The sequence below is a fragment of the Hordeum vulgare genome, chromosome 5H, assembly GCF_904849725.1.
Source record: "Hordeum vulgare subsp. vulgare chromosome 5H, MorexV3_pseudomolecules_assembly, whole genome shotgun sequence".
NCBI lineage: Eukaryota > Viridiplantae > Streptophyta > Magnoliopsida > Poales > Poaceae > Hordeum > Hordeum vulgare.
In genome coordinates, this window is record NC_058522.1 from 517,312,927 (window position 1) to 517,329,946 (window position 17,020).

At 43.1% G+C, this 17,020-nt stretch overlaps 1 protein-coding gene across 1 annotated transcript; it reads right to left on the minus strand.

Annotated features, from left to right (window-relative positions):
* Window positions 1–260: 260 nt before the first annotated feature.
* Window positions 261–7,364, minus strand: LOC123398972 (wall-associated receptor kinase 3-like). The gene is made up of 5 exons (XM_045093408.1): window positions 6,377–7,364; window positions 3,273–3,416; window positions 1,938–2,840; window positions 1,804–1,824; window positions 261–1,569 (listed from the first exon to the last, which is right to left on the minus strand). Exons 1-5 carry the CDS (start codon window positions 7,317–7,319, stop codon window positions 368–370), a joined length of 3,213 nt encoding a protein of 1,070 aa, XP_044949343.1. The 5' UTR covers window positions 7,320–7,364; the 3' UTR covers window positions 261–367.
* Window positions 7,365–17,020: the final 9,656 nt, after the last annotated feature.

Below are 17,020 nucleotides of genomic sequence, written 5' to 3' on the forward strand. Positions count from 1 at the left end.
ATTTGATTTATTTTATATATTAAGCAAGAAAGCGTATGTACACAGATCATATTATGATTGTTATCTCAATAAGCGAACATGGGCTCACATTCATGTAGTACGAGGGATAACTATTTTACCATTAGGAACCCACAACTGTTTAACTCATTTTGTTTATTCATAAACCCTTCCAACCCTGGCGCACTAATCTATACGACGACACTATCAGCAGTGGATAGACAAGAAACTAAAGCTGCCAACTGTCCACATGAACTCTTTGATTTGAACACAAATTCACTAAGATTAGTAGTGGATATCTCATATACACCAAAACAAAGCTATTCAGTGTGCACATGAAATCTGTTGCCTGGGCACAATTAAACTAAAACTATCGAGGAGAACTTGCAGATAGTATGAACTCCTCTTCCATACTATACCGTCTTGTCGACCCCTGATTATCTTTTCTAATTGATTTATTAGATTGACCACCTACTTCGATATCATTATTAGCAACAGCATTATCTAAAACATGTCCCTTTGTTGTACGGACGGCTTCTAGTGCTAACTCCACTTGCCTCATGGTTGGACGATCCTCTCTACTTAATTTTACGCATGCTGTTGCGATAGCAGCCACTTCTTCGACTATTTTGCCTCCTTCCTCGATAACTTGTGGATCTAATATTTGGAGCAAATTCCCTTCTGCAAACAAGGTAACAAAATGTACAACAAGACTCTCGTCATCTGAGGACAAATATGAAAATGGTTTCTTCCTGGTTAGCAGTTCCACAAGGACAACCCCAAAACTGTAAACATCACTCTTCTCCGTAAGCCTCCCAGTGTAAAAGTACATAGGGTCCCAGTATCCTCTTGTACCTTGAGCCCTTGTTTGTAGACCTGATTTTTCCATGGGAATGTACCTTGATGCTCCAAAGTCTGCCACCTTTGCTGTTAGAGTATCATCCAAAAGTATGTTAGCAGACTTGACATCTCTATGGATAATAGGTATTGCAACAGCTGAGTGAAGATAGGCGAGAGATTTTGATGTTTCAATGGCTATACGTAGTCTGTGAGCCCACGACAATGATCTTGGACCTTCTACATGAAGATGCTCATAAAGGGTTCCATTGGATATGAACTCGTAGACCAACATTGGGACTTCAGTTTCAAGGCAACAACCAAAGAGTTTTACTACATTCCTGTGGTTGATTTGCGATAGGATGGCAACCTCATTTATAAACTCATCATTCTCCTTCGGAACCACCGTTTTTGGTTTCTTGATAGCTACAATATGTTGGTTTGATAAAATCCCTTTGTAAACAGTACCATGCCCTCCACCACCAACCACAAGATCTTTATCAAAATTGTGTGTTGCCTTGTTTAGCTCTTCCAACGTTATGATCATTCTTTCTGCAATACCAGCTCTTTGAGATACCAATTGTTCCAATAATTGTCCATGATTTTGATCGAAGAACTTCCGTTTTAACATATGTGCTCTCCGATGTTTCAATTTCTTTGAAACAATGTATGAAGTGAGAGTAAAAAAAACTATACCCACTCCGCATGCAACTCCTATAATGGCAGCTTTCATACCTGAAAAAATAAATCAACTTCAATAAACATTAAGCCGTAATTGAAAACCACCACATTATTGCCATTGTACAACCCATCTACCTAGACCTGGTAAGAAACAAAATACATTATCTTCTAGGAAATAGTTTTTAACTTATATAGAAAAATAATAATGGTCAGGGAACGAGAGTGAGTATTTATATACTTATCATCATCGAAAATGTAAAAACATATCCTCCATACAAGGTTGCTCACCTTTAGATGAGATGTTGCGACCTGGAGAAAAATAATGAAAGAGAGAGAGTCAAACATCTGGTAATTACATAAAATACCAGACAATGAAATTAACGCGTACATGCCTCTATCGTACATGTATGTTGCATGCTAACCTTTGCATCCATGGGTTTTGTAGGGGTTGCCGTCGTACCCTTCTCGACAGTGGCAAGAATAGCCTTTGTTCATCCCAGCTGGCATGCATCTACTATGCTTGCTCTTGCAGATGTCAACAGCAACCTCCGTGGGGCAATTTAAATCGGATGATGACTTCACATGATCAACAACATCTTGTAAGATTAGTGATTCTGATGGCAACATCTTCCATTCTATAACAATAGGAACTGATGGTGCAAATTTGGACTTGTTTCGAAGTGACTGCATTTGTTGGTCGGAGACAAGGTGGTTGTCGAACCACCCCTCCTTCGCTATTAGGGCATACGGGGGTCGAGACATGTTCAACTGGAAGTTGTTGGGGTCAGTATACTCAAGGCTCAGCAAACCAGGCAAGCCGCCCTCCATAGGCTCGGAAATGCGCGCCTGGCAGCAACCCATGCCATAGCAGTTCTTGTTGCTCGAAATCGGCACTCTCCCGGCTTCGACATCTCCCTTGGAGCAGAAGCTAGTGCAACCACTGATGATGGGTGCATTATTGTCATGCCCAAGTAACGTTGCCTGAACGTTGCAGCCTGAGAGAATGAGCTCATTGCGGGTGGACAACATGTAGAGCGCATCCCCACGGCTTGTGAAATAATCATTGAAATCAAAACCGTAGTTATTTCTGGAGGGGGCTTCAATGACAACAACAGAGCTAGTAACATGTAATGTGGTGTTTGGGAGGAAGATCTCTTGAATCTGGAAGACACCGTAGCTATCCAGTAATAGTCGTGGGAGCTTGTCGCTTGGATAGTCACATGTAAGGTTGAAGCCTGGCCGGTAGCAGTGCGACGGACCGATGCCGAATGGGTACGGTATATCCACATCTCCACATGTCCTTTCACATGTACCGCCTTCGATTTCTGCTTAAAAAAATATACAACCTAAGCTAGTCGAATGTGCAATATTCTAGATCACATACTATATACTATTGTAGTGTATTAGTAATAAACGATATTGGTGCCCATCCTCATATGTAATGTGTATGATGCTTTATTAAGATAATGCTTTGATGAAATATTACTCTATAAATATGTTGTTTATATATGATATAAAAATTAATTATCAGGGAGTACTTTTGACAGCAACTCTAATGATGCCAACATCTCATGTGAATGAAACGGTATATCAATCTAAAAGATCTTGATCAAATTCTTATCTTAACAAAACCTAATATAACCTACATACAAAGAACACATAGGAAGTAATGATACATTGTGTTTTTATCTGCTCATAGTAATTCATTAACCTTCATTACACAATATTTAATTAGTCAATTAATTAGCATAGCTTACCTGTAACGGAGACAAAAGGTATGCAACCATCGGGTAAGGCCTTATCACCATGGGTTCCTGGTGGGCACCCGCAGTCGAACCCTCCGTCTCTGTTGGTACATACACCACCACCATAGCAAGGATGAAGCTCACACTCGTTGATATCTACACAAAAGAAACATCCGTGGTTAATGAACTACTTCCTCCCTACACAAATGTAAGACGCTTTTGCAGTTTAAGCAACGAGAGTACATCTTTCAAGTAGTACTTGTTTATTATGTACCTACTGATATTGATTCGGATGTAAATGCAATAACTTTTGTGCAGTTTTAAACTAGGACAACCTTCACAAAGTTTGATTTTTTCTGCTAATACGCTGGGCACGTACCTTTGCATTGATAGGAGAGAAACGGGAGTTAGACGGTCAAGCACACCATACACAAACAGTTAGTGATTTGGGCGCCGGTGAGAAGAGGAGGAGGAGAGGGGGGGGGGGGGGGGGGCTCTCAACCCCAAGTACACGGGCTCAAGTTATAGGTACAATATTATCTAAGCCATTGTTGCCAACTTTAGGTAGCGCCATGGTTGGAGGGGGGCTCGCCATCGAAGATGCATGCATTTTATTGTTTCCAGATTAGCCACGCCGAGGGAGTGATGAGGGATCCCAATCCTTTCCATAGACTTTGGGTGCTGCTTGAAGTGGTCTTGGTCCACCTGTCGAAGAAACTGATGCAACCATCGGGTGGCAGTAAGGGTAGGCACGCCTAGGATAAGATTTCGTGCCAGGAAATGCACAAAACCACACAACCAATAAGGAGGTGCTGCAGGGTTGTCGGCCTCCTAGGAACATAGGATGCAGACATTCTCGTGGGCAATACCATGACTTGCCAAGCGATCAACTGTCCAGCATCAATTTTGTTAGGCAAGCCATAGAGAGAATTTAATGTTTAGGGGGCCCAATGCTTCCAAATGAGACGACAGAAGGAAGCATCCCTGGATCCATGAAACATAGCAAGGTAGGCAGACTTGGCGGTGTACGTGCTGGAGCTAGTCCAGCGCCACACGATCTTGTCAGGGCATGGAGGAAGAATGATCCCCTGAACGTGGCACCAGAGGTCCCTGTTCTCGACAGTGGCGAGGGGGAAGGGCACCACAGATGTCGCCAATCCAGGTGCGCTGGTGGAGGCCATTGCAGACAAGCCAGTTGCACCTACATCGCCGCGGGACAAGGGCGGTTAGCTTTGGCGCTTGGTCCGCAACAGATTGGCAATCAAGCCAGTGGTCCTCCCCCAAAAAAGGCAGGCTTCTGCGGTCGCCAAGAATCCAGGATGTCGAAGCCTGGAAGAAAGCCTTGGTCTCTAGCTCGCAGGGAAGATGGAGAGGTGACACCATGACCGCGAGGGGTGTTGATATTTTTGTGGGAGTGCATAGAACTCATCAAGCTGAGTTATATTATGGTCTCATTCACCTGATGCAATATGATGTCATGTTTTAGTAGTCCCAACCCGTTTTCAGTTGTCTCGGCGTGTTTTTTGTTTGTCCTCCGAGAGCCCACCGGTGGCATGTAATGGGTTGTAAAGTTGTCATAATTCCCGCACAACTCGTTTGGGTTTTTGGTCATGTTCACAAGTCGTTGGGTGCTAAAAAATAGTCTATCCATTGACGGACGCGGCGCTACATCGCATGGGTCATAGAAAATCACCGCCCCCATGGGATCTCAATCTCACGATCAATCACTACTCAATGTGTGTTGCAAGCCACTACTGCTATTGAACTCTAAAGAACTATCTAGCGTGACAGATCGAACAATTTTAGCAATTTTAGCACGTGGATAAAAATGTTCAAAACAAAACCAATAATGTGATTTAATCTACAAATAAACAGAAAAATTAAAATTGAATTGAATTACACATGCATAAAAAACTCCTAGAAAAATTCTGACTTGTATATTGTCACGCACACAAACTAGCAACAACCCTCATCCAAATTCGAACCTCAGTATCTCCACACAATGAACTATATTAAAAAAAACTTACCATTCACTTAAAAACCGCAAAAAAATGGTTCAAGCTTCTTTTCAAGTTTAGCACACATACATATATATTAAGAAACAAAATGGTTCTAAACATGCAGGCATGCTATAAAAAATCGCTTCGGACACAAATAAGTTAGCCCCCTCCCCCTTGTTCTTAACACAAAGATGCAACAAAAAAACCGCATCCAACAACCCCCGTAGAAAAAAAATGAAATTAAAAAATCTTCATGAATTCCAAAAATATTCCATGACTTTAAATTTTTCTTAAATTAAAAAATATATTCATAAATAAAAATGTTCATAAATTGAAAACAAAGAAGAAAAAGGAAGCCGGAAAATAAAAGATAGAAAACAAGGAATAAACAATAAAACCTGTTAAAAAACAGAAACAAATAAAAATAGAAAAACCTTCTGAAAGCTTCCCAAACTGGTAGGAAGATTCCAATAGCTTTTGAAAAAAAAAAGGTTCCTGCGACTGATCTTAACATTGTTCCCGTTGTTCCCTCCGTAATGGGCTGGTCCAACATTAGCAATAATTTGATCAGCTGCCCCTTAAGCCAAAAAGTGGATTTGGGCATCGATAAAGAGGATACGATGCACGACAAATGCACATAACTACAAAACTGTGAAAAGGAAAAATGAGACAAAACAAAGGATGATTACACAAGGCGCTCGAATAGCTGCATGAATCGCGACATGAAAAGTTGTATAATTGTTGAGACACCTGTTCAAAAATTTATCCAATTACCCAATTAACTTGTCAATTAATCCCTATTCATAGGGTCATCAATTAGCCGATAAACCGAAAAATCATCCGATTAATTGATTAAATGGCCGATTAGCCCATTAATATCCTACTCGCCAGAGCAACTACGAGTTAACTATTTCCTCAAGAATGGTTGAGACGATGAATGATGCCAAACTTGAAAATCAACTAGCTGAGTTTCAGCCAAACCGGGTTTTTTTTTTTTTTTTTGCGTGGGGAAGGCAAAGTTTGATTTATTACGAAAAATCTACGGGCACTATATTTTGAAAGGAAGAGGTTACTATGCATCCAAATTTAATTAATACTCAATAGAAAACAACTAACCTTGGCATCCATCTGGTATATAGGGGTTGCCTTCGTAGTTATTGTCGCAGCTGCATGTATATCCTCCTCGTGTACCCTCATAACACACGACGTGGCCATGTGAAGAAGAAATATTGGCTTCGAACTCCCAACTGAGGCACACGGGAACTCCATCCACGGGGATACCCGTTGCTTCCATAGCCGACGACTTCGGAAGCAGCAGCGGGTCGGAAACCTGTTTCTTCTCGAACCACCCCCTGTCGGCGACGAACACGCGCGTGGGCATCCGTTCCTCGTCGGCGCTGCGATTCCGGCCGAACCACTCTAGCTGCACCCGGACCTCGCCGACAGCTGCTGCCGCGGCGACGATGGGCGCCTGGCAGCAGCCGAGCCCGGTGCAAACCATGCTGCTCTCGAGCCTGGACGGTACGTACCACTTGTGCTGATGGGGTTGGTCGTCGCCGCACAGGCTGGAGCAGGCGCTGACGGTGGCGTTGCCGTGTTTCAGCGTCGCTCGCACGTTGCAACCCAGCAGGATGAGCTCGTTCTGGCGGTATACCCAGGTGTCTGCCAGCCTGATGTTGTAGGTCCCGTGGTCAGGCCCTCCGGAGAATATTGAGCCGTTGCCGTCGCCGTCGATCTTTACGTCGCCGGGGGTGCGTTTGACGAGCACCAAGGACTCGAAGAGGCTGAAATCCTCCACATGTAGGATGCCTCCGCCGCCGCCGCCGAGCAGCAGCCGGGGCGGGTTCGTAGTATTGTCGCAGGTGAGGTTGAACCCTGGCCAGTAGCACCTGGTCGGTCCCATGCCGAACGGGTACGGCACGCTGATGTTGCCACAGATGGTGCGGCAGCCCGGCATCCCCATCGGCGGAGGTGAAGCAGCTCCTCCACCGGGGGCGAGCACCATGACCGTGGCCGCTATGATGAAGATCTCCAAGAATGAGGTGGTCATCTGCGCCATTGAGATGATCGAGCCTTTCTCGTTATCGTAGTAGCTAGCTATACAGTTCACCACCGTCGTCTTCCTACAACCATCGCTTATATGGTTTGCTCAATCATACCTCACCTACTGCATTCCACTGAGACCTGATTAATTAATCATTCAACGAGAAGGACGAGGACGTTAGTGAACACAAGAGTCAATTAGGACACACCATATACCTAACACGCTGCTTTCCCAAAAGCATGGAACTACGCATGCATGCTTGTTTCTTGGTTTCTTCGATCACAAGTTTAAATGGATGCCCGGTCATTAATTATTCTCAAAAGCTTTCGATTAAACATAAACATGTGTATACTCAAACTTTTGAAACTTCTAGAAGAAGCTTTCAAAAGTGTCGCCTTGACTCTGCATCCATGTCTATCTATTTATTTAGGATTGTACAAAACACGAAGAGAAACCAACACTACTAAGGAAAACCCTACTAGTAGCGCTGGTTATATTAGTAGCAGTAGCGCTGGTCCACGCGCTACTGCTATCGCCATACAGCTAAAAACTAGTAGTAGCGCAAATACGGACAACGCTGCTGGTAAGTTTAGTAGCAGCGCTTGATCACAGAAAGTGCTGCTGCTAATATTTTTCAGCGCTACTGTTAACGTTTACTATCAGAATGCATCATCATCGACAATATTAGCAGTATTCAGAATGCACCATCACGTAACATCTCATATAACTCATATTCATATAACTCATATAACTCATAGTCATTTAACTCATATAACTCATACTCATCTAACAACTCATATAACTCATATTCATATAACTCATACTCATACAACTCATACTCATATAGCTCATACTCATATAACTCATACTCATATAACTCATACTCATATAACTCATACTCATATAGCTCATATTCATATAACTCATACTCATATAACTCATACTAATAATCCAGCTGACGCCTCATGGTGCAGGCGGTGGCAACCCAAAGATAAGGAACCATCACCGGATCATAGCTCGGGTGATGTCCCTGGATAACCTGCTAGGTATTGGAGAACCTGGCATCCAACGCAGCCATGTAGCGATAGACGTGCTCGTCCTCCTCCCTGACACGACGACGTACCACCTCCGTGGGGGGCTGGCTCCCTCGTCACCGATAATGGCCCACGCGACCACCACCAAAGAAGCTCCGGGTCAATGATGAGACCCGGATTCCGCACCAAGGTGCGGCCCCCGGAAGGTAGCACCTCCCAGTGCCAGCCCGGCGGAGCCCAGTCCCGCACATGATGGCGCCTATCAAGCAGGTGGCCGCCACCTATTCGACGACGAGGATGCGGGATGGGCATCGTCGACGTGGAGACAAATTCCTCTGAATTTTTTTAGCTTATGTTTAATGTTTCAACCAAATATTACATGGCAACATCATAACATGGCAACATCATATGACAAATTAACCAAGTTCATATGACAAAAACTAATTAGCTCATGTTCAGGGGATCAACACTCATGACAACATCATATGACAAATTAACCAAATATGATTGTGCATGTTTGCAAGTTTGAGGTAGTATGAACTAGAGGGGAGCGAGAGCGTGGTAGTACTGTGCGGGGGTGACGTCGGAGGTGGCCGGGGGCGACGTCGGAGGTGGCCGGAGGTGGCGGCGCTAACCCTAGGAGAATGACATAAATAGAAATTAAACAATAAGAAATTAATTGTCAAATATTTTTAAATAAACAACATAAATTACTTAATAAATATGGTTGAGGAACTTAAATAAACGACATATGATGGACACTCTTCTCTCATGTATGGTGGGCACTCCCTCACCGATTTTTCGACCGTCGATGATGGTCGCTACTCCTACTTCCCCTAGTGCATAACAAATATCTAGCACAAGGAGAAGAAGGAGAAGCGACCCCCCACGACAACAGTCGGCATTCTTCTTCTCTCATATATGGTGGACACTCCCTCACGATTCTTTTTCTCTCATATATGGTGGAAACTCCCTCACCGATTTTTCGACCGTCGATGATGGTCGTTACTCCTACTTCCCCTAGTGCATAACAAATATCTAGCACAAGAAGAAGAAGGAGAAACGACCCCCATGACAACAGTCGACATTCTTCTTCTGTCATATATGGTGGACACTCCCTCACCGATTAAACTATTTATAATAAACACTTATTAAATAAACTATTTCTAATAAACACTTACTACATTATACTTATATTGAAATATAAGGTAGCACAAGGAAATAAACAAATATATATGACATGTTCATTCTAGCAACTATCCTAAATGAAAATGTTGCATATCAACTAAACCCTAGGAACTATCCTAAATCAAAATGTTGCATATCAACTAAACCCTAGAAACTATCCTAAATCAAAATGTTGCATATCAACTAAACCCTAGCAACTATCCTAAATCAAAATGTTGCATATCAACTAAACCCTAGAAACTATCCTAAATCAAAATGTTGCATATCAACTAAACCCTAAAATTATACTGCAAACTATTAACTAAATAAGAATGCATGTTGCATATCAACAAGAAAATACGAACTAGCCTACTAAATCAAAATGTAGCAGGGAGGAGGGGTTGTGGATGGAGGAGGGAGGAGGGAGAAGGAGGGGAGACTGAAGGAGGGAGGAGGAAGGAGGACGGAGGAGGAAGGCGGAGCGAGGAGGGGGAGGTGACGGCGGCGGCGAGCGGCGGTGGACGGAGGAGGTGACGCGGGGAGGAGGGAGGAGGGGAGGTGACGGCGGCAGAGGGAGGAGGGGGGATTACCGAGTCCAGGGAGGAGGGGGAGGTGACGGCGGCAGAGGGAGGAGGGGTAGGCGACGGTAGCGGCGAGCGGCGGGGGGCTGAGATGGAGCGAAGTGTGAGGAAGAGAGAGGGGAGCGCACATACGGGGTAGATAAGGTGGGCATAGCAGTAGCACGGTTTGGTGCCCAGCGCTACAGCTAAGTAGACGCTTGTTTAGGACGTGCGCTACTACTGTACCTAGCGTGTCAGGAATGGTGTGGCATGTATAGTAGTAGCGTGTTTTATAGGAGACACGCTACTACTATGAGTTTAGTAGCAGCGTTTGTTTTGTACACACGCTACTGCTAAGTAGCAGCATCGCGTCCTTCTGAAAAGCGCTACTAGTAAGCTTCTGTGTATAAAGTTTTCCCTAGTAGTGCAACTTCAAGAAGTTCGCTACCACGAAACAAACATAAGCTTTTCCCTCGCATTCCCATGACACCAGTGTCGTACTCTACTTTGTGTTGGTATAGGATGTCGCAGCCTGCCGGATTCCCCTCGTGCGAGGATGGTCTGGCAGCGAGGCGGCGGCTCTAGCCCATGTGTGGCGCCAGTCGGCGCGATGCAGGGTGGCGTCGATGGGCTGAAGGGGGAGGACATATGGTGTTGGCTGAAGGCGACGGCGCGGAACCTACAACAATGGTGGGTCCTGCTGGGTGATTGAATAAAAGTGACGGTCCTAGGGTTCCTCTTGCTTCAAGGCGAAGATCTGCCAGATGCCCGTACTTTTGATCTGGCCGGAATGGCGGGTTCCGGAACTCTCCGTCGGCGAATTCCCATGTGCGTGTTATGCCTGAAGATTGCTGGATCGGGTGGAATTCGATCGAGCCCATTGGTTCTCCATTAAGGAGGGAGAGGCGTGAAGCTGCCAAAAAGTGCCAAAAAGTGCCAAGCGATCAACTGTCTAGCATCGATTTTGTTAGGAAAGCCATAGAGAGAATTTAATGTTTAGGGGGCCCAATGCTTCCAAATGAGACGATAGAAGGACTCCCTGGATCCATGAAACAAGGCAAGGTAGGCAGACTTGGCGGTGTACGTGTTGGAGCTAGTCTAGTGCCACACGATCTTGTCAGGGCATGAAGGAAGAATGATCCCCTGAACGCGGCACCAGAGGTCCCTGTTCTCAATCGTGGCGAGGGGGAAGGGCACCACGGATGTCGCCAATCCAGGTGCGTTGGTGGAGGCCATTGCAGACAAGCCGGTTGCACCTACATCACCGCGGGACAAGGGCGGTTAGCTTTGGCGCTTGGTCCGCAATAGATTGGCAATAAAGCCAGTGGTCCTCCCCAAAAAAAGGCAGGTTCTGTCGTCGCCAAGAATCCAGGATGTTGAAGCCCAGAAGAAAGCCTTGATCTCTAGCTCCCCAGGGAAGATGGAGAGATGACACCATGACCGCGAGGGGTGTTGATATTTTTATGGGAGTGCATAGAACTCATCTAGCAGAGTTATATTATGGTCTCATTCACCTGATGCAATATGATGCCATGTTTTAGTAGTCCCAACCCGTTTTCAGTTGTCTCGGCGTGTTTTTTGTTTGTCCTCCGAGAGCCCACCGGTGGCATGTAATGGGTTGTAAAGTTGTCATAATTCCCGCACAACTCGTTTGGGTTTTTGGTCATGTTCACAAGTCGTTGGGTGCTAAAAAATAGTCTATCCATTGACGGACGCGGCGCTACATCGCATGGGTCATAGAAAATCACCGCCCCCATGGGATCTCAATCTCACGATCAATCACTACTCAATGTGTGTTGCAAGCCACTACTGCTATTGAACTCTAAAGAACTATCTAGCGTGACAGATCGAACAATTTTAGCAATTTTAGCACGTGGATAAAAATGTTCAAAACAAAACCAATAATGTGATTTAATCTACAAATAAACAGAAAAATTAAAATTGAATTGAATTACACATGCATAAAAAACTCCTAGAAAAATTCTGACTTGTGTATATTGTCACGCACACAAACTAGCAACAACCCTCATCCAAATTCGAACCTCCGTATCTCCACACAATATATTAAGAAAAACTTACCATTCACTTAAAAACCACAAAAAAATGGTTCAAGCTTCTTTTCAAGTTTAACATACATACATATATATATTAGGAAAGTTTTTAATCGGCGTGAGAAACTGTGTCACCGACGCGTCCGTCACGTGTTCTGAGGTTCGTGCATGCAATTGTTAAAAATAGCTTAGATGCGACGTACCGCTGCGCCCCTGCCACCCGTTTTAATGCGTCGCTGCATGGCGGCTAGGCTGTGTTCATTTGGCAGAATAGCTAGGCTGCGACGCCGTTGCATGGCATGCAGGGTGGCCCATCTCGCTGCGACGCATGCCAGGCTCTGCCAGGCCGATTCGCTCGGGCCAACGGTCCCTGTGATGCTCCCCCACTCAACGTTATCCTCTCGGCCCAACGGGCACTGAGATACTCCCCCACACCCGCGGCCTATCCGATGGCCGCAGTTTGGCGTTAGGGTTAGATCGACGGTGGATGTTTGGCGTTAGGGTTAGATGGGGTTTGGAGGGAGTCATCGGGGTTTTGAAAGGTTTGACCGAACATTCAAATGTGTGTAACTAATTCAAAAAAATATCTAAAAAAAGAAAAACTAGCGCATATAGTCTTGTTATGTTACATAGTTATGATATAAAATGATAAACTTGATGTAATGATCTTTGCATGAAAAACCTTCACAAATTGGACTACCTCGACTAAGGTTGCATAAAGTTCAAAAGAGTGAGAAGAGGGTTTCAGGTTTTAAAAATTCAAAAAATAAGAAAACCTCACCTTTTAGCTTCATTTTGGAGTGACTAAGCAGGATCTGAAGTTATTTTTGCATTTTGAAATTTTTAAACTTGTTTTGTTGCTGACTTTGTATTAAAGGGTGTTTTTTCAAAAATAAATTAATAATATGAATAATTATTCAAAAAAGGTGAGACTTCGTATTGATCCTATATAGGTATAATATAAGCTAAGAAAATCTTTTTGGGTGATTTTGAGAAGGTGTTAGGGTTAGATCGGGTTTGGAGGAAGTCAACGGGATTTTGAAAGGTTTGATTGAATATTCAAATGTGTGTAACTAATTCAAAAAAATCTAAAAAATGAAAAACCAGCGCATATAGTCTTGTTATGTTACATAGTTATGATATAAAATGATAAACTTGATGTAATGATCTTTGCATGAAAAAACCTTCATAAATTGGACTCTCTCGACTGACGTTACATAGAGTTCAAAAGAGTGAGAAGAGGGTTTCAGGTTTTGAAAATTCAAAAAATCAGAAAACCTCACCTTAGCTTCATTTTGGAGTGACTAAGCAGGATCTGAAGTTATTTTTGCATTTAAAAATTTTAAACTTTTTTTGTTGTTGACTTTGTATTAAAGGGTGTTTTTTTCAAAAATAAATTAATAATATGAATACTTATTCAAAAAAGGTGAGACTTCGTCTTGATCGTATATAGGTATAATATAAGCTAAGAAAATCTTTTTGGGTGATTTTGAGAAGGTTGAAAAAAACTTGCTTAGAAATGGAGTTGTTTTCTCTTACTTTGGAGCCTGTTTGTACAACATTTTCAGTGACTATGAGTTGGACTTCGCAAAAAGGGTTGGATTTATGAAATAAAGTGCATAGTAGTATATAAAATAGTGCAACATCACAGAACAAACAAATGAACTCCAAAATATTGGAGATATGTTCAAATTTGAATGTCGGTTCAAATTTGAATTTTATTTTCAAGTCAAATCAACATCATAGCACATAAGTTTTACATCAAAGAACATAAGTTTTCACATCAAATGACAACAAATTTAAGTTTTCAAATCTAATCACATCACATTTGAATGATTTCGACTACATTTCTTTTGCTTCTTTCTACCACTCGATTTCTTCTCCTTTTTTCCACTGTTTGGTTCCGCGGCGCACAGTTTGTTGATGCTGATGCTCTTGGTATTCTTGCCAACAACTCCACTAGGTCACCTCAACTTTTGAACCTGACCATGTCCCACTTCTTCAGTTTGCACTTCTGCAGATTGAGTAGATGGCACACATTATTCAACTTCTTCAGTTTGCAACTCAACACTTGGCAGCACAACCTCCAAACATGGCAACACAGCTGTCAAAGCAGATTCAGTAACAGTTTCAGTTTTCTCATGTTCAACACTTGGCAGCACAACCTCCAGGCATGGCAGCACAACAGTTGCTTCATCTGCAATAGTTTTAGATTGTCATAGCGTGTGCAGAAAAGATTCAGTAACAGTTTCAGTTAGCTCATGTTCAGCAGTAACAGTTTCAGTTAGCTCATGTTCAGCAGTAACAGTTTCAGCAGTAATAGTTCTCTTCCTTGTAAATACATTGAGTCTTGCTTTTTTCACTGGCGAGCATTGTTCAACAACAAGAGGTGGGCCTTTTTCTGCACGCTTCCTCCTAAAACATAAAGCATTTCACTTGGTTATATACTAGACCAAGTAGCAAAATCAAAAACTTGCAAAAACAGTAACATAAACATACTTTGACCTCTGAGGAGTGTAGATGCATTTGGATGAACCAATTCTGTGCCCAAGTACCTCACACAATTTGCACATATTTTTGTTACCTTGTTGATCCCTTTTGAGCTTTTCATTCTTTTCCTTTTCCTTTTCCTTTTTCCCCTTCCTACTACAAGCACCTTTCTCAAACCAAGCTTTGAATCTGCTCTGTTTTGGCCTCCCAGCCGTTCTTCTAGTGAAAGGGGAACACAAGGTAAATTCTATTTCCACCTCAGGCCACTGAGATTGGTCAGTCAGTGCAGGAATTGGACTTGCATATGCAGCTTTGAATTTTTGCACTGAATAATACTCATGCAAATATGGGTGCATATTTAACCTGGGTTTAGATGCCAAAAAAAGTATTGCATGCTCACATGGTTTTCCAGTGTGTTGCCACTCTTGGCAAGTGCACTCATGCAACCCAGTATTTACCACATGCCTCTTGCCACTCTTTGTATCTCTAACTTCAGCACCCCACAAGGAAGATTTCTCAACAGATAGATGTGAAAGATTTCTACTCTTATTGACCACATGTTGTACCACTGCTGGAAGCTTGTCCCCTTCCAAAATATTAGCAATTTTTCCTCTCAACTCCCACAAACGCATGATCATGATCCTTATTTGGTCCACCATGTCATGCATAGGCAAGTCTTTCAAATCCTTCACTTTGTTGTCAAAACTTTCTGCCAAGTTGTTATTGATATGATCATATTTTATGACAGTATTAAAACCTGATATGTACCACAACAGAGAATGGTGGTTGTTCAACCATGAAGCAAATTCATTATCACTACTGATGTCAATATCTTACCAAGGTGATAGGAATGTGTCTGTCTCGTGTACGATCCTGCTGTCGGCCACATGCGCCCAAATTCATCTCCTCTGAATTTTTTTATCAGATTCATCCAAAAAAACCTTGCCATCCTCTGTTACCTATGTCTCTATCTCCACAACACTTTCAGGTGACCTCTTCTCCACCTTTGCTTTAAAACTATACAACATCCTAAATGTATTTGCCCAGTCACCATACAATGATTTCATGGCCTTTTGTTTTGCTTTCCACACATTGGTATATTGCAGTTGGATGGGGTACACCCTCTCCAAGTCAACTTTAAGCCTCTTTGCAGTATTCTTTGGAGTCTTGGCTAAAATAAAAGTAATCTTCTCTGTAATCCAAAGTTGTGATGTCATCTTTGTAACTCTCTCTGAAGTGGTCATACATGTATGCTCGTGTGGTATTAGATTTACCCTTATTGTACTTCCATCAGGTTGTAGTCTGGCAGATATGTACCATTTGCAAGCATTGCCACCACCATCATAACCTTTGCACCGAGCATAAAATTTCTTTCGATCAGTCCACATAGTCTTGGCCTCGAACTATTTTTTCAATGCATAGGTCCTGAAAGACATCCTAAACTCAACCATGCTTGGCCACAACTTTCCCACCTCAATAACTGAGTTCTCTTTGTCATACAAACAAACCAGCTCATTATCATTTGTATCATCCACATCATCTGCAGCCATTCTCATCAGCTCTTCTTCATCCTCATTTGCATTTCTAGGGCCTGTGTTACCATCAGCAGGCAAAGAACTATCATCCTTCTCCTTATATTTGTCATCAACTTGAATGCCAAACATTTCGGCCATATCAATGTCATATATTGGTGCAATGACCAAATCTGTTTTTTCATTCAACTCTACTACATTCGAGTCAACAACAATCTTCCTAACACCATGGGTTCCTGATACGTCTCCAACGTATCTATAATTTTTGATGGTTTCATGCTATTATTTTGTCAAACTTTGGATGTTTTATATGCCTTTTATATATTTTTTTGGGACTAACTTATTAACTCAGTGCCAAGTGCGAGTTCCTGTTTTTTTTTCATGTTTTTGACCCCTTTCAGAGGAGGGTTTTCAATGGAGTCCAAACGGAATGAAACTGCCAAAAAGATTTTTTTTCCGTAACAGAAAAAGATCGGAAAGCCGGAGAATCAGGGCAGGGGCCCACCAGGGACCCCACAAGCCCTCATGGCGCAACCAGGAGGGGCCCGCGGCCCCCTGGCTTGTCGGCTCCCTGAGGCTCCTTTGCCCTAGGTTTTGCGTCTATATATTCCCAAAAATTCCATAAATAAACAGGATGTCATCGAAAGTACTTTTCTGCCGCCGCAAGCTTCTGTCTCCGCAAGATCCCATCTGGGTCACGTTCTGGTGCCTGCCGGAGAGGGGATTCGGACATGGAGGGCTTCTTCATCAACACCATGACCTCTCCGATGATGCGTGAGTAGTTCACCATAGACCTACGGGTCCATAGCTAGTAGCTAGATGGCTTCTTCTCTCTCTTGGATCTTCAATACAAAGTTCTCCATGATCTTCATGGAGATCTAT